Here is a 24,487-nt window from a genome sequence, read left to right on the forward strand (position 1 = left end):
TCACACAGGGTCCCCCCGTCACACAGGGTCCCCCCGTCACACAACCAGTGCACAGGCCGATAACCAGTTTATTACTGGTTGGTCATGTGATACATTCAGGCCGTTGACTTGTTTTCTGAAATTGAAGTCGTCCCGTTTCCCCTGGGTTTTTGCTGATTTGGAGTTTCTCTCTCGCTCTCTCTCTCTCACACTCATGAAACCATCGTTTGTGCCTCATCCTTTTCCATTCTTCCGATTTTAATTTTTTTTTCTAATTTCAGCCTTCCAACTTTCCTCTCTCGGAGAGTGGTGATGTTTTTTATGCTGGGATAAGGTTTCCCATTCACAAGCAGACAGACAGTGAGGGTCACAGGCTATTCCACCGTGAAGGGCATCACAGCCTCGCCTGAACCTGTTCTCACCTCTGTGTACTTTTCAGCAACACTCAGCAGCTGCGTGTCCCCTCCCTGGCCCAGGGGCATTTAGCACTTCAAGTGATGTCAACCGACAACCAGCTCTCCCCGGATTGGCGCCCGAACCTGGGCCTCCTGCCTGGGACGGCCCAGTCCCTTCCACGATTTTATTTTCGGAAGGCACCTTCCAAAGTAAGTTGTGCTTTAAATTATTCCCTGAAGTTGGGTTTGACTGGGCTTACCGTGGTGATCCTTCGCAGTGAGCTGAATCGCTCCTCCCAGGCCGCTGCCGATTTGCGGAAGGCCTCGTGCCGTTTGATCAGCTGTTCCACTTCATCCACGCTGCTCCCCAGCTGGTTACTGGTGACCAGCCGCTCGTGCGAGCTCAGCCACGATTCTGCCACCACCGCCTCCTGCGCAAACTGATGCACCTCCAGCACTGAGAAAAGGGCACAACTCACGTCAAACAGCCCACAGCCCACCTGCTACAAGTCGCTAAACCCAGACCTGATTAGAGGGCCTGGATAGAGGGTCTGATTAGAGGGCCTGGATAGAGGGCCTGATTAGAGGGCCCGGATAGAGGGCCTGGATAGAGGGCCTGATTAGAGGGCCTGGATAGAGGGCCTGGATAGAGGGTCTGGATAGAGGGTCTGATTAGAGGGCCTGGATAGAGGGCCTGGATAGAGGGTCTGATTTAGTAATCACCCTGTTCAGCCACCACGTTAAGGTTGTAAGTGCCAGTGGGCCCCAGGGATCATTTCATAGAATCATACAGCACAGGAGGAGGCCATTCAGCCCATTGTGCCTATGCCAGCTCTTTGAAAGAGCTATCCATTTAGTCCCACCCCTCTGCCCTTTCCCCATAGCCCTGCAAATGTTCAAGTATTTATCCAATTCCCTTTTGAAAGTTACTATTGAACCTGTTTCCACCACCCTTTCAGGCAGTGAATTCCAGATCATCACAACTCGCTGTGTAAAAAGTGATGATGGTGAAGTTTACTGATATCAAATTAGAAGGCACGGCAAACTCTGAGGGGGGAGGTCATGGTCAGATCAGGGGACTGGGAACAGCTCGGAGATGCAGTTCGATGAAGTGAAAGGGGGGGAAAGATTCTTAGTAGAATGGAAGAACAGAGTGATCTTTGGGAGCAGACACATTGATATCTAATGGTGGGAGTGCAGTAGAAAAGGCAAATGGGGTTATAAATGGGGTTATAAATGGGGTTATAAATGGGGTATTGATTACTGCACATTGTCCGGGGCACCCCATTGTATTTAGTGACATGAAAAGGGAACTGTGAGGGAACTGAAAGTGTATGTGTGTTGAGAGAGAGTGTGTGTTGAGTGTGTGTTGTGAGTGAGAGTTGGAAATGCGTGTGTGTTGAGAGAGAGTGTGTGAGTATTTATGGAGAGTGTGTGTCATTGTGAAGAGTGTGTTGAGTGTGTGCGTGTGCAATGAGAGTGAGTGTGAGTTGAAAGTGCATGTGTGTTGAGAGTGAGTACGTTGAGAGTGCGCGCGCGTGTGTTGAGTGTGTAAGTGCATTTACACCCTCTCCAAGGCCTTGACATCCTTCCGAAAGTGTGGTGCCCAGAACTGTACACAATACTCCAGCTGAGGCCTAACCAGTGATTTGTAAAGGTTTAGCATAACTTCCTTGTTTTTGTATTCAATGCCCCGATTTACAAAGCCAAGTATCCCATACACTTTCTTAACTGCCTTAACTTGCCCTGCCACCTTCAATGATTGGTGAATATGCCCCCCAGGTCTCTCTGCTCTTGCACCCTTCTCAGAATTGTACCGTTTGGATTATGCTGCCTCTCCATGTTCTTCACCCAAAGTGCATCACTTCATACATATCCGCATTAAATTGCATCTGCCCATTTCACCAGTCTGTCCGTGTCCTCCTGAAGTCTGCTACTATCCTCCTCATTATTTACTATATTGCCAAGTTTTATATCATCTGCAAACTTCAAAATTGTGCTCCCTATCCCCATGTCCGGGTCATTCAAATATCACAAGAAAAGCAATGGTCCTAATACTGACCCCTGGGGGATCCCACTGCATACTTCTCTCCAGTCAGAAAAACATCCGTTCACCATTACTCTCTGCCTCTTATCCCAGAGCCAATTACGTACCCAAGTTACCACCGTCCCTTTAATCCCATGTGTTTCTACTTTCTGAATAAGTCTGTTGTGTGACTTTATCAAATGCCTTTTGAAAGTCTATATATAACCACTGCATTACCCTCATCAACCCTCTCTGTTACTTCATCAAATAACTCTATCAGGTTTGTCAGTCATGATTTTCCTTTAACAAATCCGTGCTGGCTGTCCCTTATTAACCCATGCTTCTCCAAGTGAGAACTGATTTTATCCTTGACAATGGTCTCTGGTAGTTTCCCCACCACTGATGTTAGACTGACTGACCTGTAGTTACCGGGTTTATCCCTCTCCCTTTTTTTGAACAGGGTTGTAATATTTGCAATCCTCCAATCCTCTGGCACCACTCCCATATCCAAGGAGGATTGAAAGATTATGGTCAGAGCTTCTGTTATCTCCACCCCAGCTTCCCTCAGCAACCTAGGATGCCTTCCATCTGGACCCGGTGACCTGTTAACTTTGAGTGATGCCAGCCTATTTAGCACATCCTTTCTATCTATTTTGATCCTATCCAATATCTCTACTCCCTCCTCCTCTCCTGGACATCAACTTCATACTCTTCTTTTGTGAAGACAGATACAAAGTCCTCATTCAGTACCTCAATCATGCCCTCCGTCTCCACAAGAAGATTTCCTTTTTTGTCCCAAATCAACCCCACCATTCCTTTAACTATCCTTTTAAATGTTTAGAAAAGATTTTTGGGTACTTTTTATGTTACCCGCTGATCTTCTCTCATATTCTCTCTTTGCCCTTCTTATATCTTTTTTCAATTTCTCTCTGCACTCTCTGTATTCTGCCCGGTTTCCTACTGTATTCTGTACCTGACATTTGTCATAAACCTCCTTTTCCTGTTTTATTTTAACCTCTATTTCCTTTGTCATCCAGGGAGCCCCATCTTTCCTCCTTATGGGAATATGCTTGGTCTGTACCCAAACTATCTCCGCCTTGAAGGCCTGCCATTGCTCATTTACTGATTTGAGTGTGTGCGTTGAGTGTGTGTGCGTGTGAGTGTGAGTGTGAGTGTGTTGAGAGTGTGCGTGCCTACCCGTGTACATGTGTAAATGTGAGTTAAGTGTGTAGACCCGAGTTTGTCCATGTTTTCTGAGTAAACTGTCAATGGGAGAGGGAATCATTCTTCTGCTCAATGTTCTTCAGTTCCCCAACTGTTTACTCCATCAATCACTGACCCTTCACCTCTTTGGCTGGGTTCCTTCCACAACAAAGTTTTAAATCTCTTTCCCCCCTTTATTGGAATGATTATTAACCGTTAATGTCCACCAATTCTATAATATTGTAATGAGGCTGATGCTGGGGAAATGGGCAGAGCAAAACCTCCCACCAGAAACTGAGACTCCCACCTCATCTGATCTCAGCCTTCCTGCTGAAGAATAAATGTCAGGAAGTCTTAACTGTGCACAGTGAAACTGGGAGTGAATAAACTCACTGAGTGGAAAAGTGACAAACCAATGCCCTTCACAAGTACCAATCAGCCCGCCTCTCTCGCCCCGTCTGTGGTCTGACATCAACATGGCTCGTAATCCAATTATCAAATCCTAAAACTGCATTAAAGGATTCTGTCCGTCCCCACGAGCATCTACTTGACAACCAAACACTTATTGGAGACTGGAGTCTTATCAGCAGTGTGCCGATCCCTTAAATTAGTGATCCAGTTGGGTTTAATTTTATCTTTCTGGTGCCATGGTGGGATTTGAAATCGTGACCTGTGGGATGCTGGGCAGGTCCCACACCCAGGACACTGTACCCACGATCAGTCAGCAATATAGGGTCTCCATTTGCCCACCAGTTCCTATACTCACTCTGTTGCAGCCATTCCCAGTGCTGGTCCCATTTCTCCATCATTTCATTCTGCTTTTTCAGCACTTTGTCCAGTCTCTCCTTAATCTACAAAAGGTCAAATTCAAACAGCCACAATTATGAGAATAAGATTGTTAAAATCACTCAAATTTATGGAGGAAGAGCTTACTTCAATTAAATTTCTATCAGCATTACGTCAATCCCAAACTAATTCCACTGCCCCGCTCTCCCCATAGCCCTGTGTCAATCCCAAATTAATCCTACTGCCCCGCTCTTCCCATTGCCCTGTCAATCCCAAAATTAATCCTACTGCCCCGCTCTTCCCATTGCCGTGTCAATCCCAAATTAATCCTACTGCCCCGCTCTTCCCATTGCCGTGTCAATCCCAAATTAATCCTACTGCCCCGCTCTTCCCATTGCCCTGTATCAATCCAAAACTAACCCCACTGCTCCGCTCTCTCCCCTTAGTCCTGTACCAACTCCAAAACTAATCGCACTGTCCCAATCATTCCCCATAGCCCTGTGTTAATCCAAAACTAATCCCACTGCCCCGCTCTCTCCCCATAGCCCTGTGTCAATCCCAAATTAATCCCACTGCTCCGCTCTTCCCATTGCCCTGTCGCAATCCAAAACTAACCCCACTGCCCCGCTCTCTCCCCTTAGTCCTGTATCAATCCCAAACTAATCCTACTGGCCCAACCACTCCCCATAACCCTGCATCAATCCCAAAATAATCTTTACTGCCCGCTCTCTCCCCATAGCCCTATATGAATCCCAAACTAATCCTATTATCCTAAACACTCTCCATTGCCTTGTATCAATCCCAAACTAATCCCACTGCCCCGCTCTCTCACCATAGCCCTGTATAAATCCCAAACTAATCCCACTGCCCCGCTCTCTTCCCACAGCCCTGTATTAATCCCAAACTAATCCCGCTGCACCGCTCTCTTCCCATAGCCCTGTATAAATCCCAAACTAATCCCACTGCCCTGCTCTCTCCCCATAGCCCTGTATCAATCCCAAACTAATCCCACTGCCCCGCTCTCTTCCCATAGCCCTGTATTAATCCCAAACTAATCCCACTGCACTTTCCCCATAGCCCTGTATCGATCCCAAGGTCCCGCTCTCTCCCCATTCCCTGTATAAATCTCAAACTAATCCAATTGCTTCTCTCTCTCGCCATTGCCTGTATCAATCCCAAACTAATCCCACTGCCTGCTCTCTCCTTACAGCCCTGAATCAATTGAAATCTAAACTTAGTGCTTCGCTCTCTCCCCATAGCCCAGTATCAATCCCAAACTAATCTCCTAATCACTCCCCATAGCTGTGTATCAATCCGAAACAAAACTCATTGTCGCGATCTCTCCCCGTAGCCCTCTATCAATCCTAAACTAATCCCACTGCCCTGCTCTCTCCACATTACCCTGTACCAATCCTAAATTAATCCCACTGCCTGTCACTCTCCCAATAGCCCTGTATCAATGCCAAAGTAATCGCACTGCTCCAATCACTCCACAAAGCACTGTATCAATCCCAATATAATCCTTACTGGCCCGTGCTCTCCTCATAGACCTGTATCAATCCCAAACTAATCCATTGTTCTGTTCTCTGTCCTTATCCCTGTATCCATCCCAAACTAATCCCACTGCCCCGCTCTCTCACCATTGCCCTGTATCAATCCCAAACTAATTCCACTGCACCGTTCTCTTCCCATAGCCCTAAATCAATTCCAAATCTAATCCCATGGCCCTGTTTCAATCCCAAACTAATCCCACTGTCACACTCTCTTCCCAACGCCCTGTATGAATCCCAAATTAATCCTACTGCCCCGCTCTCCACAAACTACAATGTATCAATCCCAAATCTAATCCCATAGCCCTGTATCAATCCCAAACTAATCCCACTGTCCCGCTCTCTCCCCATAACTGTGTAACACTTAGTTTGGATGGGGGGAGAGAGCGGGAGAGAGGGGTGAGTGAGGGACGGGGGAAATGGGTGAGCTGGGGATGTTGGGGGAGGGTAGAGCGGGGGAGGGGGAGGGTGGAGCAGGGGAGGGGGGGAGCTGCTCTTGGTCACTCAAAGTGTATGTTTATGTAAAAGAAATAATCCAGATCATGAGGTACAGGAATGAACAGAATGTTTTTGAAGTGCAGGGAGCGAAGGTGAGTCAGTGTAACCCTGGTATCAAGAGCTGATAGTTGGGTCTGCTGCGAATTACCTCATCAGAAGCCTGATTCTTGTTGGTTAGCAAGGTTTTGCCCAGGTCGATGCAAGCCATGAGTTTCTTGTTCCTGGCTTCAATCTCCGCTCTGAGGCCTTGGTGATAATTCATCAGCACCTCCACTGAGGACACATCTCTGGGGGAGAAAGAGCCCAATCATTCCTCTGACACACTGCACGGCAGCAGCTATTCGGAAAAAGCTGTGGACAAGTCTCACCGTCGCAGTAATACGAATCACACTGCAATAACAAACTCTAACCCGTGGCCGTTTTGCTTTAGATCATTTTAGTAAAAGACCAGACAAGCATAAAATGCGGACTTTTACACAAAAAACTGAACTAGGATGAATTTCCAATTGATGTAACGCGGATGTAGACCAGGATTAGAAGCTGTCTACAAGTGATAATCTTCATGCTGCAACGACTCTCCTTGAACTGTCATTCTCCATATTGCCGGGCTCCACTCCCTTCATCCACTTCCTACAGTTCTAGTTTTTCCGATCAAACGCTCAGATTTAATATTAATTTTGAGGTCTGGGGACACTCATTTATCGAGCAACGTGTAAACGTAGGGGGAGAATCCCACGGTGCCACTCACAGTGAGCTGGATATTGGGTGTTATCAAAGTGTGACACTGTACACACGTCAAGTAATATATTACAGATTGTACAGAAAACAGAAGGAGACGAACCCGGGGAATGGACAATGTCACCAAAGAGAGCTCAGTGCTGGTAAAACAGCCAACGTTACCAATGGAACAGGATATCGTGCAATCGATTCAGAAGATATTGGGGTTATTCTTCCAGTACACAGGCCAGAAGAGACCCAATAAGGTATGTTTTTTTTTAGTTTCCTTGTGGGCCCAGAGGAGCAAGAATGTTCCTCAGGCCCAACAACAACTTGCATTTATTTAGCACCTTTAACATGGTAAAACATCCCAAGGCGCTTCACAGGAGCATAATCAAACAAAATGTGACACCGAGCCACACAAGGAGATCTCAGGACAGGTGACCAAAAGCTTGGCCAAAGAGGGAGGTTTTAAGAAGCGTCTTAAAGGAGGAGAGAGAGGTAGAGAGTTGGAGAGGTTTAGGGAGGGAATTCCAGAGTTTATGGCCTAGGCAGCTGAAGGCTCGACTGCTAATGGCAGAGTGAAGGAAATCGGGGATGCGCAAGATGCCAGAATTGGAGGATCGCAGAGATCTCGGAGGGTTGTAGGGCTGGAGGAGGTTACAGATATGGAAGGGGGAGAGACCATGGGGGAACTAGGATAAGAATTTTTAAATCGAGATGTTGCCAGACCGGGAGCCAATGTAGGTCAGTGAGCACAGGGGTGATGGGAGAACAGGACTTGGTGCGAGTTAGGATACGGGCAGCAGAGTTTTGGATGAGCTGAAGTTTATGGAGTGTGGAAGATGGGAGGCCGGCCAGGAGAACATTGGAATAATCGAGTCTGGAGGTAACAAAGGCACGGATGAGGGTTCCAGCAGCAGATGGGCTGAGGCAGGGATGGAAACATATTATAGTCTTTTTTATGCAGTTTCCCCATTTCCCCCAATTTCTTCAAGCTGGTGACTCAGGCAGCTTTAAGGTTTCTTGTTCCTCCCCCGTGCCGGTAATCTGTTCCTCATACTCACCGTGCTTTTAGTAAAAAAGTTCCTCCTGCGTTTCCTATTTTCTTTTCTTATCCTTAGTTTGTAAATTTGACCCTTTGTGCTTAAATTCTGAACACAGCAGAAAGGTTCCCTTGGATCCAATTTATCCAAACCTTTCATAACTTTCAACATTTCTATTATATCCTCAGTTGCCTTTTCAAGAGAGAGGAGACCCAGGGTCGTCAATCTGCCCTCACACATCGTTCCCTTAAGTTCTGGGGTCAACTGTAGCCCTTCTCTGTACCCTCTCCAATAACTGAATATCATTTTTGAAATAGGGAGACCAAAACTGCATGCAGTTCTCCCCATATGGTCTTGCCAGAGCCAAATACAGTTTTAAAATGACCTCTCTGGATTTATGTGTTATACCCCTTGCTATGCATCCCAGCATTCTGTTTGCTTTTTTCGCAGCCTGGGAACATTGTGCTGATAGTTTTAGTGGCCTCTCCACTAAAATCCCAAGCTCTTTCTCTTTGCCAGATACCTCATGTACATTCCCATTTAGCACACAATCCATATCAAACTTCCCTCTACCCAAATCTCATAACATTATATTTTCCTGTATTAAATCACATCGCCATTTCTCCGCCTACTAATCAAACTTCTCCAGATCCTTTTGAATTTGTGCACATGGATGTTCATCATTTGTTACTGGTCCCATTTTGGTATCGCCTGCAAATTTGGACACTTTGAACACAATTCCTTCCTCTAAATCATGATATAAAAATATTAAAAACAGCAGCCCCAACACTCAACCTTGTGGCACCCCACTGGTTACTGGCTGCCACCAGATATCTGCCTATGCATTACTACTTAGTGGCTGTCAACCAAGCATTTGCTAATTCATTTTAATACATCCCCATCTATCCCATGTAGGAGCCTATTATGTGGGACAGTATCAAATGCCTTCTGGAAATCCAGGTAGAAACATCCACAGTCTCTCCCCTATCTACTAGATCTGTTATCTCCTCAAAAAAATCCAATTAGTCCTCCCATTACTAACACTGTGCTGACTGTCTCAGATTAGCTCATGCTCAAGATACTCCCTTATATTATCCCTCACAATACTTTCAAACACTTTCCCAACAGTGGAAGTAAGGCTTGTCGATCTATAATATGATGGGTCATCCCTCGCCCTATTTTTGAAGATGGGAGCCACATTTGCTATTTTCCGGTGCTCTGGGATTTGGCCTGAATCCAGTGACTGAGAAATATCCACAAGAGGATTGGCAATCATTGAACCGATTCCTTTCATCTGGGATGAAAGTTGTTAGAGCCAGGGGCTCATCTACTTTGAACTGCAGTAACCTTCCCAATATGTCAATGATTTTAACATTGTTCAGTCTACATTCACTTTTAAACTGTGCTCCCAATTCTGGCATTTCTCTCCGTTTATTTTATGAACACTGTTGGATAATAATGGACAAATACTTCAGCAATTTCTCTATCTTTGGACCTCGTCTCCCCATTGTCAGTTTTAGTGGACAATCCCTTCACTGCACCTTTGTTTACTCCTGACACGTTTGAAGAATGCTTTACTGTCCTGCTTTATATTTCCAGCAATGTTTTCCTCATGATCCCTCATCAGATTCTTGGCATTTCTCAGCCTGTCTTTATAGATCTCCCTATCCTGTTCCTTTCCTCAACATTTAAATATTTGTAAGCTTTCTCTTTCTCCTAATGCCTTTCACAACTTTGTTCGTAAACCAAACTCATTTTAATCTTTTAAGAAAGACTTGCATTTATATAGCACCTTTCACAACCCTCAGATGTCCCACAGCGCTTTACAGCCAATTAAGTACTTTTTTTTGGAAGGGTAGTCATGGTTGTAATGAAAGAATTGGTTTCATTTCTTTTTTTATTCTGCCCCTGACCTAATTCAGGGAAAAAATGCTTTTGCATCTTAAAAACTATCCCTTTGAAAGTTCCACTTTCCTTCCAGTATCTCTTCCCATTTTACCTTGCCCATGATTCAGTCATACCCCTAAAATCAGCTTGTTTAAAGTTTAGCTTTCTCATTGTCTTCCTTTTGTTTTCTCACTCTCATGTCTACCCTAAATGTCAGAACATTATGGTCACTAGATCCCAAATATTCCCTTACTTCTACTTTGCTAAATTGTTCCCTCCTCATTCGTTAGAACTAAATCCAATATTGCAATACCTCTTGTGATTCCTCAATGTCCTGTTTCAGAAATGAGTCATAGAGTCATAGAGTTATACAGCACGGATAGAGGCCCTTCGGCCCATCGTGTCCGCGCCGGCCATCAAGCCCTGTCTACTCTAATCCCATATTCCAGCATTTGGTCCGTAGCCTTGTATGCTATGGCATTTCAAGTGCTCATCCAAATGCTTCTTGAATGTTGTGAGGGTTCCTGCCTCCACAACCCTTTCAGGCAGTGAGTTCCAGACTCCAACCACCCTCTGGGTGAAAAAGTTCTTTCTCAAATCCCCTCTAAACCTCCCGCCTTTTACCTTGAATCTATGTCCCCTTGTTATAGAACCCTCAACGAAGGGAAAAAGCTCCTTAGTATCCATCCTATCTGTGCCCCTCATAATTTTGTACACCTCAATCATGTGCCCCCTCAGCCTCCTCTGCTCCAAGGAAAACAAACCCAATCTTCCCAGTCTCTCTTCATAGCTGAAGCGCTCCAGCCCTGGTAACATCCTGGTGAATCTCCTCTGCACCCTCTCCAAAGCGATCACATCCTTCCTGTAGTGTGGCGACCAGAACTGCACACAGTACTCCAGCTGTGGCCTCACCAGTGTTTTATACAGCTCCATCATAACCTCCTTGCTCTTATATTCTATGCCTCGGCTAATAAAGGCAAGTATCCCATATGCCTTCTTTACCACCTTATCTACCTGTTCCGCCGCCTTCAGGGATCTGTGAACTTGCACACCAAGATCCCTCTGACCCTCTCTTTTGCCGAGGGTCCTCCCATTCATTGTGTATTCCCTTGCCTTGTTAGTCCCTCCAAAGTGCATCACCTCGCACTTTTCCGGGTTAAATTCCATTTGCCACTGTTCCGCCCATCTGACCAACCCATCTATATCGTCCTGCAGACTGAGGCTATCCTCCTCGCTATTTACCACCCTACCAATTTTTGTATCATCAGCGAACTTACTGATCATACCTTTTACATTCATATCCAAGTCATTAATGTAGACCACAAACAGCAAGGGACCCAGCACCGATCCCTGTGGTTCCCCACTGGCCACAGGCTTCCAGTCACAAAAACAACCTTCGACCATCACCCTCTGCCTTCTGCCACTAAGCCAGTTTTGTATCCAAAGTGCCAAGGCACCCTGGATTCCATGGGCTCGTACCTTCTTGACCAGTCTCCTGTGCGGGACTTTATCGAAGGCCTTACTGAAATCCATGTATACCACATCCACTGCGTTACCCTCATCCACACGCCTAGTCACCCCCTCAAAAAATTCAATCAAAATAGTCAGACATGATCTTCCCTTGACAAAGCCCTGTTGACTATCCCTAATAGTCCCTCACAGTTTCAATAATCCCTGATGTATGTTCTGGTGTGGGAGTGTAAACTTACGTTATTGGGAGCAGCTGAATGATCCTGTCATCTTATTTCTGGACCTGGTGCCAATCCTGAGGCAGAATTTCCTTAATTAATGAAATATTTATACTGCCCCTCCATTGGCAGCCGAGCCTTCAGCTGCCTAGGCCCTCAGTTCTGGAATTCTCTCCCTAAACCTCTCCGCCTCTCTACCTCTCTCTCCTCCTTTAAGACGCTCCTTAAAACCTACCTCTTTGACCAAGCTTTTGGTCACCTGTCCTAATATCTCCTTTGGCTCGGTGTCAAATTTTGTTTGATAATCACTCCTGTGAAGCTCCTTGGGACGTTTTACTATGTTAAAGGCGCTATATAAATGCAGCTTGTTGATGCGATACTGACCACGGATAATCCCACACTCAAACAGCAAGTTAGTAGCACAAATTCAGCTTAAAGGGTGTGATGTAATACCCATCACAGAGACCTGGCTACAAGCTGGGCGTGACTGGCAGATAAAGATTGCAGGTGAAAAGGTCTTTAGAAATGACAGGGAGATTGGAAAAGGAGGAGGACGAGCAATATTGACAGAAGACTCAGTAAGGGTGAGCAGGCAGTGGAAACGCTTTGGGAGAAACAGCAAAGGATGCAAGGCTCTGGTGGGAATTGTCTACAGATCTCCTGACAGCAGTGATACAGTGGCGTAATGCATAAATACAGAGATCAGCAAAGCTTGTAGCAAAAGCAAAGCAGGTTATAACCATTTTAATTTTCACGTACACTGGGAGAAGCAGAATAGCAGAAATCATAAAGGCAGCAAATTTCTAGAGTGTGTTCACAGAATCATGCAACACAGGAGGAGGCCATTCAGCCCATCATGCCAATTCCCTTTTGAAAGTTGCTACTGAATCTGCTTCCACCACCCTTTCAGGCAGCGCATTCCAGATCAGAACAACTCGCTGCGTGAATAAATTCTTCACATCTCCTCTCTGGTTCTTTTGCCAATTATCGTAAATCTGTGTCCTCTGGTTACTGACCCTCCTGTGAGTGTAAACAGTTTCTCCTTATTTACTCTATCAAAACCCCTCATGATTTTGAACACGCCTATTAGATCTCCCCTTAACCTTCTCTGCTCTAAGGAGAACATTCCCAGTTTCGTTAGTCTCTCCACTAGAGGTTTGGAGAGATTTCTTGATGTCGAGGGTTGCTGGAGCCTGGAATGCTTTGCCAGTGGGAATGCTTGGGGCAGAGGCCATTGTTTGGGCAAACATGTGAGGCAGAGGAAGACGCAAGAAAAGGGAGACAGGAGAACAATGGGACTAGTATTGCTTTGCTCCAGCAAAGTGTCAGCACAGACAAGATGGGCTGAATGGCCTCTTTTCATCCTCCAACCTGAAGGGGCAGCCCCAGAACCTCCAACAACGAGCTCCCACAGGAGTCTTCCTCTCTCGCCCAAACCATAAGCGCTGGCGGCACATATTTCACAAGGTCCTTGATTCCAGGTGTGTGCAGACCCTCGCCCCTGCAGCCCCCACTGCCCGCAGACCTCTGCAGCCCCCCTCCACCTGCAGCCCGCGGCCACCCCGCCCTTGAGCAGCCCCACGCCCCTCTCCCCGTGAAGCACCTTGGATGTTTCACTATGTTGAAGGCGCTTTATAAATGTAGTTGTAGTTGTATGTGAATCGTGTCTGCGTGTTTACTCTGATTGATGCACCAATGCAAGATAAGGCAGAGGACACAAAATCTGCGAAATCTTGTATTCCTTAATAAAGTATTAAAGTTGCTGACACTAGACTCTGGGACCTGTTCATTAATAAGATGAGGCAGAGGTCACAATCTCTCACGTACCGCGGTTTCTCCCCCGTTCCGATCTGACAGATAATGCTGTCCATCCAGCTCACCAGGTCGCGCACCATACTGAAGAAACGTATCTTGTCACTTGTCGTTGTAAGTTGCAGCCTCCGTTGGTCACAGCTGCTCAGTAGTTCCTTCCAAGCCTGTAGTACCCCCTGCTCCTGGACAAGGATGGCCTCTGCATTCTCACCAGCATACACCGTCCGCAACTGGGCTGCGTTCTCTTGTAACTGCCTCACCTGGTAACCAATCACACAGATTACTTTATTGGCCCAGAGTTTGCTGCAGCAAAGTGAACGAACGGTGACCATTGCTCCTCGCCCGTTTAATCTCCATGAGATTTTGCGCTGGAAGTTGCTGGGGAAGATGGGTATCGAGGGATATGGGCCAAGTGCAGGCAATTGGGACTAGCTTAGTGGTATAAACTGGGCGACATGGACATGTTGGGCCGAAGGGCCTGTTTCCATGTTGTAACTTCTATGATTCTATAAGTGGGAGATGGAAACGGCCTCTACAGGCCATCTGGGACCTGAGTGAACAGGGCAAGCAACTGGGTATCTCCTTCACCAATCAGATTGAAGGGTTATTAAATGAACAGCACAGAGTCTGAACAAGGAAGTGTAAATTAGAATAATGAATTCAATGTCAAATCGGGTACAGAAAGAGAGGGAAAGAAAGATTGGATTAACAGGGAGAAAAGAGAGACAAAGAAAATGTAAACAAAAATTGAATTTAAATTTTTTAAAAATCTCCAATAATTGAAAGCTGAAACAATGAGATTCTACACTTGTAATAGTTAATTTTCGGTGCCAGAGAGGTTGTTTGGCAGTAATTACTCTGATCACACCATTAAAAAGGGGACTTAGACTGGAATGGACAAGCCCTACCTTTCTGTGACAAGTTTAGTTCGTATCTGTTGGGCAACATCTCGCTGTTCAATGCATCTAAGTGGTGAGTCAGTCAGAGACTCGAGAGACGGGACTGTAAGAAAACTATTACAGACAAGTTTTCCATATGAAATTGCTAATCTTGTTAGGAAAAGAGTTATTTGGCTTTTTCCTGTGAACAAGGCTCTCAGTTCTACCTTGTGTAGAGAGCCCCCCCCCTTGAGTAATGAGCATCCACTGTCAGTCTTATCTCATCTACATAACATGGGTAAAGGGAGTTGTCTTTAGTTTAGTGCATTTGGGCAAAGAAAAGTGTCCTTGATAAATCGGAGACAACTAATCATATGGGAGGCATGATGTCAGATATTGTGTGTCATCTGGAATTTAAGAGTAAAGCAGACGGCAGCTCTATAAAACAGAGAGGATGATTGATGGGAGGCCCCATGTTTGCACACGGCCCCTGTAGAACTGTTTGTGTTAATTAACGTACATGAGCGGAGAATGAAATCGTATTTGTTAGAATGTTCTCGGAGCGAGGCTGGAAACACTCAAGGAACATCAATAACCTTCGAGAGGGGCACATCGAAACCTTATACAGTGATAAACTTTGCCAGGTCGTATTCCAACATCTTATTAGAATGTTTAATTGTACTCCTATATTTTAACATCTTTGTTACTTATTATAACTTCTTGATAAAGCTATTATACTTTGGAACAAAACATCTCTGAGTCTTCTTGATTAAAGACTGAACCAGTAAAATAAATAACTTGCATACTGGCACCCAACAACGGGTTCGAGGTGTAGTTTTGTACAAAGTTTAAGTATTTGGGTTGTTGTACATGTTAAACAGGCAAAGTTAGGGTCACATGTTTTGGGTCGTTCGAGTCCGGGGGTGGTACCACAGTGAGCAGTTTAACATGGCGGGACAGTATATCCTCGCACGGACTCACGATTTTGAAGGGTGAGTTATTTAATGTGGTGAGACATAGCCTCGCACGGACTCACGATTTTGAAGGGTGAGTTATTTAATGTGGCGAGACAGTATATCCTCGCACAGACTCACGATTTTGAAGGGTGAGTTATATAATATGGTGAGACAGTATATCCTCGCACGGACTCACGATTTTGAAGGGTGAGTTATTTAACGTGGCGAAAGATTATATCCTCGCACAGACTCACGATTTTGAAAACAAAAAATAGGGAGTGTGTTAGATAGTTGTGGGAAGATGGGAGGAAAGCAGTAAAAACTCTAGTGGGTAAAACAAAGTATATCCAGGAGAAAACAGAAACTTGTGTTTCATTAGTTAAAATCTGTCAGACTTTGTGTGAGCTAAGATGAAGAAACTGATAAAGGAGAAGAAAATTGAAGTGGATGATTGGAAAGCTGGAGTCTTGTTGTTTCAACAAGAGTTAGGGAGGAAACAAGAGAGAGGAAGTTGAAATTCTGAAGGGGAGGTTGAAAGATGAGGAAGAAAGAAGAACAAATAGAAAGATGGAGTAACCGGAGAGGAGGACAGGGACTGTGAGTTTGAAGTTTTGAATATGTACAGAATAAGGTTGGTTAAAAATATCAGAAACTGAAAATTGGTTTAAGTCGTCTATGATGGAATCAAGCCACAGAATATGTTCTTTTGTTTTCAACGTACTGTCTCTTTACAATCCTGTGTAAATGCTTTCTTTTCCCCGTTGCTGGCTATGCCCCTTTCAATGCATGTTCTGTGTTTTTCTCTTTTGCATAATGTTACAAAAATTTTGTTCAACTGTGAAAGCTAGCATTTTTTTCAGTTCTATTCAGCATTTTTTACAGTCATGTGGAAAGGCACCTGAAGAAAGAACAAAGAGAAAGATGATGTAATTTACTGGGTTTTTGTAAGCACGTGCTATGTTGATAATTTTATCTGTTCTGTATTGTGTTTAGTTTAAGACATTGCTGAATTAAATTGGAGTTATTGAGTTTCGCTCAACTATTAAATTGTGAAAACCAGACTTCAATTGTGGCCACAGTGAAATTCAGTGTAATTTATGCGAGAATCTCTAATGAGATTATCACATATAAAAACTGCCATTTTGAATTTCTTAAATGCTTAATGATTTGAAGTGAATGTCGATTGGATTGATGTATTTGGAGTTGTGTTGAGTAACAGTGAGCATGATTTCTTAAATTTTGACATTGGTGATCCTATTGGTTTAATGATATTGGAATGTGACAGCTGTTAGCAAACTGTCAGCACCTTTTGATCTTGTGATTGACTGTGGTCAGAAAAAAAAGTGAGCGAAGAAAGGAAAAGAATTATTAAAGGATCTCCTATTCTCTCTATGACAACAATCTGGAGATTCTGAGAATAGGCTGTCAATCAATATCTACTATAAGCCCACCGATTCCTGTAAGGAATTCTTTCTCCCAGTTTTTCTGTTTCATCTGTTCTGACGATGCCACCTTCCACACCAATGCTTCCGATATGTCTTCCCCTTCACTGTAGTTGACAGGGCCCTCGACCGTGTCCGTCCTATTTCCTGTACTTCTGCCTTCACCCCTTCCCCTCCCTTCCAGAACCATGATAGGGTCCCCCTTGTCCTCACCTTCCACCCCACCAGCCTCCACATTCAATGTTTCATCCTCCACCATTTGTGGCACCTCCAGCGCGATCCCACCACCAAACACAAATTCCCCTCCTCTCCCTTTTCAGCATTCCGAAGGGACCGCTCTCTCCGCGACACCCTGGTCCACTCTTCCATCACCCCCAACACGCTCCCCTCCCCAACGCACCTTCCCGTTCGAGCGCAGGAGATGCAAAACCTGCCCCTTCACCTCCTCCCTTCCCACCGTCCAGGGCCCCAAACACTCCTTCCAGGTGAAACAGTGATTTACTTGTACTTCTTCCAATTTACTATACTGTATTCGCTGCTCACAATGCAGTCTCCTCTACACTGGGGAGACCAAACACAGACTGGGTGATCGCTTTGATGAACACCTCCATTCAGTCCGCAAGCATGACCCTGACCTGCCGGTCACTCGCCATTTTAATTCCCACTCTGACCTCTCTGTCCTCGGCCTCTTACACTGTTCCAATGAAGCTCAACAGAAGCTCGAGGAACAGCACCTCATCTTTTGTTGAGGCACTTTACAACCTTCCAGACTCAACATTGATTTCGATAACTTCAGATCATAACCACTCCTCCTATTTTTTCCAGACAGCAGGTGCTGGTAATGGTTCTGCTGTTGCCATTTACAGCTCCTCTGGACCCATCTTTTGTTTCTTTACTTGTCCCATTCCCACCCTCCTTGCCTTGCACCATCATCCCTTTTGTCATTTAATCACTCCTGCCCTCCACCCTATCACAGACATTCCCTTTTGTTCTTTCCTCCCCTCCCCTCCTTTCCCTGGCTCTGTATTTGCTCAAAAACTGATAAATCTTTAACTTCTTCCAGTTCTGACGAAAGGTCTTCGACCTGAAAGGTTAAACTCTGTTTATTTCTCCACAGATGCTGCCTCACTCGCTGAGTATTTCCAGCATTTTCCGTTTTTATTTCAGATTTCCAGCATCCGCAGTATTTTGCTTTCGATTGAGATGTCTTGTAGTTGGACTAACTATCTAAGAGTCAATCGAATTTTGGACACCTCTTAAATAAATGCTAAATGCTTTAAAATGAGATGAACAAACTGAAATGCTGTCATCGTGACAAGAACAGCACGAAGACTTTTTTTGGGGGAAAAAAGGTAAAACGCAGCTTTAAAGAATTACAAGTTACAGTTGCAGGATGGTCTCTGGTTATAAATTAATTTGAACTTCTTCAAAGCACTTTGTGCTATTGTGACTGACTCCTCCTCCCACACCCCCGAAGGTTTTGACAAGCAAGAAGTAATCAACCCTGACTTCTGTATTGCTGAAGTTAAGCATTTGGACTGTACTAGGTTTTTATTAAGGAGTTGGTCTGACCCCTTTTGAGCTTCCAGCATTTCAATCGGACAAGTCACAGGATTCTGGGTGGAAAGAGCAGTTACTGTACAAATAGTTTTTATCAAGGGACAATGAAACTATGATTTTTGTAACGTTCAAAGTGAAACACCCCCTTTCGATCTTACAGGGGTGAACGGTGAGGACCCTTGGATTAAATCAGTCCAGGCGGCCATCAAAGGTGAGGGCTAATGTCCCAAAGATGACTTTAACAGAAGGGACAATTTCACAGTACAGAATGCAGATGTGCTGGCCTTTTATGGATCAGACCGTGAATGCCATTCATAATCACAGCCTCACGTGACTCCAGGCCCAGAATTGAAGTCTCCTAGCCATGTCCCAGCATCCAATGGCTCATGGAAAAATTTACAGATTGATTACATTGGCCCATTTCCAAGGACACAGAAAGGTATCAATATGTCTTGGTCATAATCGACTGCTGTTCTAAATGGGTTGAGGTTATCCCTGTGAGACGAGCCACTGCTCCCCAAACTGCAAAGGTATGTATTCAGCATGTTTTCACTCACTGGCGACTGCGAATTGAGGAGACACGAAGGGCTCTAAATTGGGCCGCGTTGTGTAGGCGCTATGCAGACTCCTTAAGGGCCCAAAATGGCCTCCCAAATGCACGCTCAAACTTCTAGTGTGCCATGCGCCTTACGCCATATTGGTAAAGGCGTTCGCTCAGGCACAGATAACAAACGCCGGCACCATGTAAAGTAGGGAGAATATGCGGTAGATCGGTGTGCAACGCTGATTTAAAGGGGCAGATTCGATTTTGGAACTCAGCGCTCTAGCCAACGCACTGTCTTAACCTTACACAGCTGAAGAGGTCTTAGACGGCCTGGAGGATCCCCTGCCAGTGCTATTTGAAGGCTTCATGCAGGTGTTGCAGGTTGGTTGCTGGATTAATTATTCTGGCTGCTGATGCATTTGTACCTGTCTTTGGAGGTTTCTTATACTTGGAGAAAGTTGCAATATTATATAGAGAATGGTCTTGCTGGTCCTGCATTATTGTTGGAGGCATTTAAAACAGTGTCCTGAGCAAGGTTGCTGACAACCATGGGTGGCCTGCTAGGGCTCCCGCTGGGTACTGAACACGACTGGGAGGCCACACAAAGCAGGTCAAGCTGCGAGGAGAGGGAGGAGGAGGAGGAGGAGGCGCAGGGCCAAATCCTATGAGGGCCTTCAGGGACCAATTCTCCTACCTCAACAAGAGCAAAGATCAGTGCATCCGACAGCTGCGGTTCACGGAAGAGGTAGTGATGGAGATTTGTCAACTGCTGCAGCCACAACTGCAGCCTCAGAGCAGGGCAAGGACAGCACTGCCTGTGGCTGTCAAGGTAACCGTGGCATTGAACCTTTATGGCTCTGAATCCTTTCAAGCCTCTGCTGGCGATATGAGCAACATCTCGCAGTTTGCAGTGCACTGCTGCATAAGAGAGGTCACGGAGACTCTGTATGAGATGAAGAACAGATTCATCACGTTCCCTCTCCACGCCATGCATGCCCCACATCTCAATTCGGCCATCTTTATGAACCGAAAGGGGTTCCACTCCCTGAATGTGCGACCACACGCAGCGCATCATGCAGATCAATGCCCGCTACCCTGGCAGCACTCATGACACCTTCATTAGGCGGCAGTCCAACTTCCAACCGACCTTTCAACAAGCTCGGCAAGTCAAAGGCTGGCTACTGGGTGACAAGGACTATCCCTTCATGACTCTGGTCAGGAACAGACACACACGTGCAGAGCAGGCATACAAGAGCCATGAGACCACACGAAACATCATCGAGTACACCATTGGCGTCTTCAAGCAACGCTTCCACTGCCTGGACCGTTCTGGAGGAGTCCTGCAGTACTCCGCTGAGCGGATGTGAAGATTCCTCACGGTTTGCTGCATGCTGCAAAACCTCACCATTATAAGAGGACGGCCCTTGCCTCTGCCTATCCGGCCAGACACGGAGGCGGAGGCGGAAAGGGAGGAGAAGGAGACGGAGACGGAGGAGGAGATGGAGGAGACGGAGGAGGAGGAAGAGACAAGGAGACAACAAAGTACACAGGCCCAGTCTGCCAGGGCTCTGCGTGCTCACCTTATTCATGAGCGATATCAGCAAGCTCAACGACACCTCCCAACTCACCAACAGTCCTGCACTCCTCACCTTTCCTCTCCCACATGACCATCAAATCGTCCTCCTTATGATTACACATTGCTTCCTCCCCCAGTTCATCGCATAAATAAAAACCAACAGCAACCGCGACTTCAAATCCAAATTTATAAACCAACACATGAAATCATGTTTACAACATTACATAATTCTCCTTTGTACATTCCCTCAGTGCCTGTTGTTCGTCTGCCTTTTCCTTTCCTCGTGCTCCTAAGAGGTGCTTCCCCAGTGGCTGGAGTATGGGTGATGGAAGGCTGCTGACCTTCAATGGAGGAGTGTGCAGATGGCCGTGGAGGATGACCTCGAGGAGCCCAGCTGCGGTCTGCACCATCTCAGCCTCAGCTGCAGCAGTCTGGCCTGACTGGCTGACAGGCAACAGCAAGGGCACTGGTGGAGTGGCAGGGGTGGGAGCAGGAATGCTGTCATCAGAGAGGACAGCAGGTTCGTCTCCCATGGCGCCACTGCCACTCTCCCGGGGCGGTGCCTCAGCACTCCTGGTGATCAGCTGGAGAACAGATTGCTGGACAGCTGTGATGCCCTGGAAGCCCGTTCCACAGTGGCACACAGAGCCATAATAGCAGCACTCTGAGCTTCCAAATACAGCAATCAGACCTTGGATGGTAGATGTTTGTGCTGCAGTGGAAGCTGATGCAGTCATCAGACGCTGCAACATGGTGGGTTCCACAGATGCGCTGATGGAGGTGACCACCCATTCCATGTGGGAAAGGATGGGTCCAAGTTCTGCACCAAGTTGGAGCTGGACTCCTCCATGCTCCTTGACATTGTGCGCAGGCTTTCTGGCAAACTTTCCAGTGCCCAGTCTGCAGCCTGGTCCATCGGAGTCATCATCTGACTCCTCTGCAGCAGAACCAATGTGCGACCTCGTCCTCCGGCGAGCTGGCACCTTTTTTTAAAATTCGTTCATGGGATGTGGGCGTCGCTGGCGAGGCCAGCATTTATTGCCCATTGCCCTTGAGAAGGTGATGGTGAGCCGCCTTCTTGAACCACTGCAGTCCATGTGGTGAAGGTTCTCCCACAGTGCTGTTAGGGAGTTCCAGGATTTTGACCCAGCAACGATGAAGGAACGGCGATATATTTCCAAGTGTGACTTGGAGGGGAACGTGCAGGTGGTGTTGTTCCCATGTGCCTGCTGCTCTTGTCCTTCTAGGTGGTGAAGGTCGCGGGTTTGGGAGGTGCTGTTGAAGAAGCCTTGGCGAGTTGCTGCAGTGCATCCTGTGGATGGTACACACTGCAGCCACAGTGCGCCGGTGGTGAAGGGAGTGAATGTTTAGGGTGGTGGATGGGGTGTCAATCAAGCGGGCTGCTTTGTCCTGGATGGTGTCGAGCTTCTTGAGTGTTGTTGGAGCTGCACTCATCCAGGCAAGTGGAGAGTATTCCATCACACACCTGACCTATGCCTTGCAGATGGTGGAAAGGCTTTGGGGAGTCAGGAGGTGAGTCACTCGCTGCAGAATACCCAGCCTCTGACCTGCTCTTGTAGCCACAGTATTTATATGGTTGGTCCAGTTAAGTTTCTGGTCAATGGTGACCCACAGGATGTTAATGGTGGGCGATTCGGCGATGGTAATGCCGTTGAATGTCAAGGGGAGGTGGTTTGACTCTCTTGTTGGAGATGGTCATTGCCTGGCACTTATCTGGCGTGAATGTTACTTGCCACTTATGAGCCCAAGCCTGGATGTTGTCCAGGTCTTGTTGCATGCGGGCTCGGACTGCTTCATTATCTGAGGGGTTGCGAATGGAACTGAACACTGTGCAATCATCAGCGAACATCCCCATTTCTGACCTTATGATGGAGGGAAGGTCATTGATGAAGCAGCTGAAGATGGTTGGGCCTAGGACACTGCAGTATCCATTCCCCCCACCCCGGCTCCTGCACACTTGTGCCCGGTGTCTCACCACATGCAGATCCCTCCTCTACCCTAGCCTCTAAAGGACACGCAGTGTCAGTCTCTGAGCTGGTGGATGCGAGTGTCAGATCGAGTGACCGTGTGGCTTCAATGTCACTGTCTTCCTCCTCCTCCTCCTCGGACGGTGCAGGCTCCAGTTCTTGGGTATCTGTAATGACAAAGGGAGACGGGTTGAGTTGTGGAGTGGGGAGAGGAGCAAGTAAGACGTGCGTGCTGATACCATCTGCAGCACGTGAATCAGAAAAGATTGTGGAATGAGGGAAATGAGGAAAATGAGAAGGAGGATTAGGTATGCGGAGACCCCCTTCGTCAAGACCTCCAGCGCCACGGCTGCAGTGACGGCCCGCCCAATGATCCGCAGCACGGTCTCCTCCATGTGGGTGAGGACATGTAGGCCTGCCTGTCCTCCCTCAGGTCTTTCAGTCTGCCGACCGAGGGAAGTGTGTCAGTGAGTGTCCTGCAAGGAGTTTGGGTGATGTGGCTGTCATGGTCGAGTAGCTGCCAGTGAGTGAGATCTGCGAATGGTGGGTGTGCGGCTTCCAAGCGTGCTACTATGTGAGGGTGAGATGCAGCATCTGATTCGAGGGGTTGGGTACGGATGGGCAATTTGTTGGTGGGTAGGTGATGGGGGGGTGCCGTGCATGGAGTGGTCCAGTTGGTAGGATGTGCCACTTGACAGTTGAATTCACTCACCTTGACCACTTGTGTGAAATCACTGAACTTTTTTCTGCACAGCATCCATGTTTTTTTTATTAGTTAATGGGATGTGGGCGTCGCTGGCGAGGCCAGCATTTATTGCCCATCCCTAATTGCCCTTGAGAAGGTGGTGGTGAGCCGCCTTCTTGAACCGCTGCAGTCCGTGTGGTGAAGGTTCTCCCACAGTGCTGTTAGGAAGGGAGTTCCAGGATTTTGACCCAGCGACGATGAAGGAATGGCGATATATATCCGAGTCGGGATGGTGTGTGACTTGGAGGGGAACGTGCAGGTGGTGTTGTTCCCATGTGCCTGCTGCTCTTGTCCTTCCAGGTGGTAGAGGTCGCGGTTTTGGGAGGTGCTGTTGAAGAAGCCTTGGCGAGTTGCTGCAGTGCATCCTGTGGATGGTACACACTGCAGCCACGGTGCGCCGGTGGTGAAGGGAGTGAATGTTTATGGTGGTGGATGGGGTGCCAATCAAGCGGGCTGCTTTGTCCTGGATGGTGATGAGCTTCTTGAGTGTTGTTGGAGCTGCACTCATCCAGGCAAGTGGAGATTATTCCATCACACTCCTGACTTGTGCCTTGTAGATGGTTGAAAGGCTTTGGGGAGTCACTCGCCGCAGAATACCCAGCCTCTGACCTGCTCTTGTAGCCAGAGTATTTATATGGCTGGTCCAGTTAAGTTTCTGGTCAATGGTGACCCCCAGGGTGTTGATGGTGGGGGATTCGGCGATGGTAATGCCGTTGAACGTCAAGGGGAGGTGGTTTGACTCTCTCTTGTTGGAGATGGTCATTGCCTGGCATTTGTCTGGAGCGAATGTTACTTGCCACTTATTAGCCCAAGTTTGGATGTTATCCAGGTCTTGCTGCATGCGGGCACGGACTGCTTCATTATCTGAGGGGTTGCGAATTGAACTGAACACTGTGCAATCATCAGCGAACATCTCCATTCCTGACCTTATGATGGAGGGAAGGTCATTGATAAAGCAGCTGAAGATGGTTGGGCCTAGGACACTGCCCTGAGGAACTCCTGCAGAAATGTCCTGGGGCTGAGATGATTGGCCTCCAACAACCACTACCATCTTCCTTTGTGCTAGGTATGACTCCAGCCACTGTCCCCACCGACTCCAGAGGACATTCCCAGGCTATGGGTCTGACGGGCCTTCAATAACATGGGACGACGAGGGGGCGTTTGAACATTGTGAACCCCCCTTACCTGAGGAAATAGATGAAAACAATCAA

At 46.8% G+C, this 24,487-nt stretch overlaps 1 protein-coding gene across 2 annotated transcripts in view; it reads right to left on the reverse strand.

The window, feature by feature from the left end:
- Window positions 1-24,487, reverse strand: part of LOC137306094 (spectrin beta chain, non-erythrocytic 1-like) — a 321,761-nt gene that overhangs the window by 54,288 nt on the left and 242,986 nt on the right. For both annotated transcript variants that reach the window (XM_067975159.1, XM_067975160.1), the window contains exons 27-30: window positions 13,603-13,847; window positions 6,586-6,724; window positions 4,370-4,454; window positions 635-831 (exon numbers count right to left, since the gene is read on the reverse strand). In XM_067975159.1, the coding sequence (XP_067831260.1) occupies window positions 635-831; window positions 4,370-4,454; window positions 6,586-6,724; window positions 13,603-13,847 (666 nt within the window). The remainder of the gene's footprint in view (window positions 1-634; window positions 832-4,369; window positions 4,455-6,585; window positions 6,725-13,602; window positions 13,848-24,487) is intronic.

This window comes from Heptranchias perlo, chromosome 41, assembly GCF_035084215.1.
Source record: "Heptranchias perlo isolate sHepPer1 chromosome 41, sHepPer1.hap1, whole genome shotgun sequence".
Lineage (NCBI taxonomy): Eukaryota > Metazoa > Chordata > Chondrichthyes > Hexanchiformes > Hexanchidae > Heptranchias > Heptranchias perlo.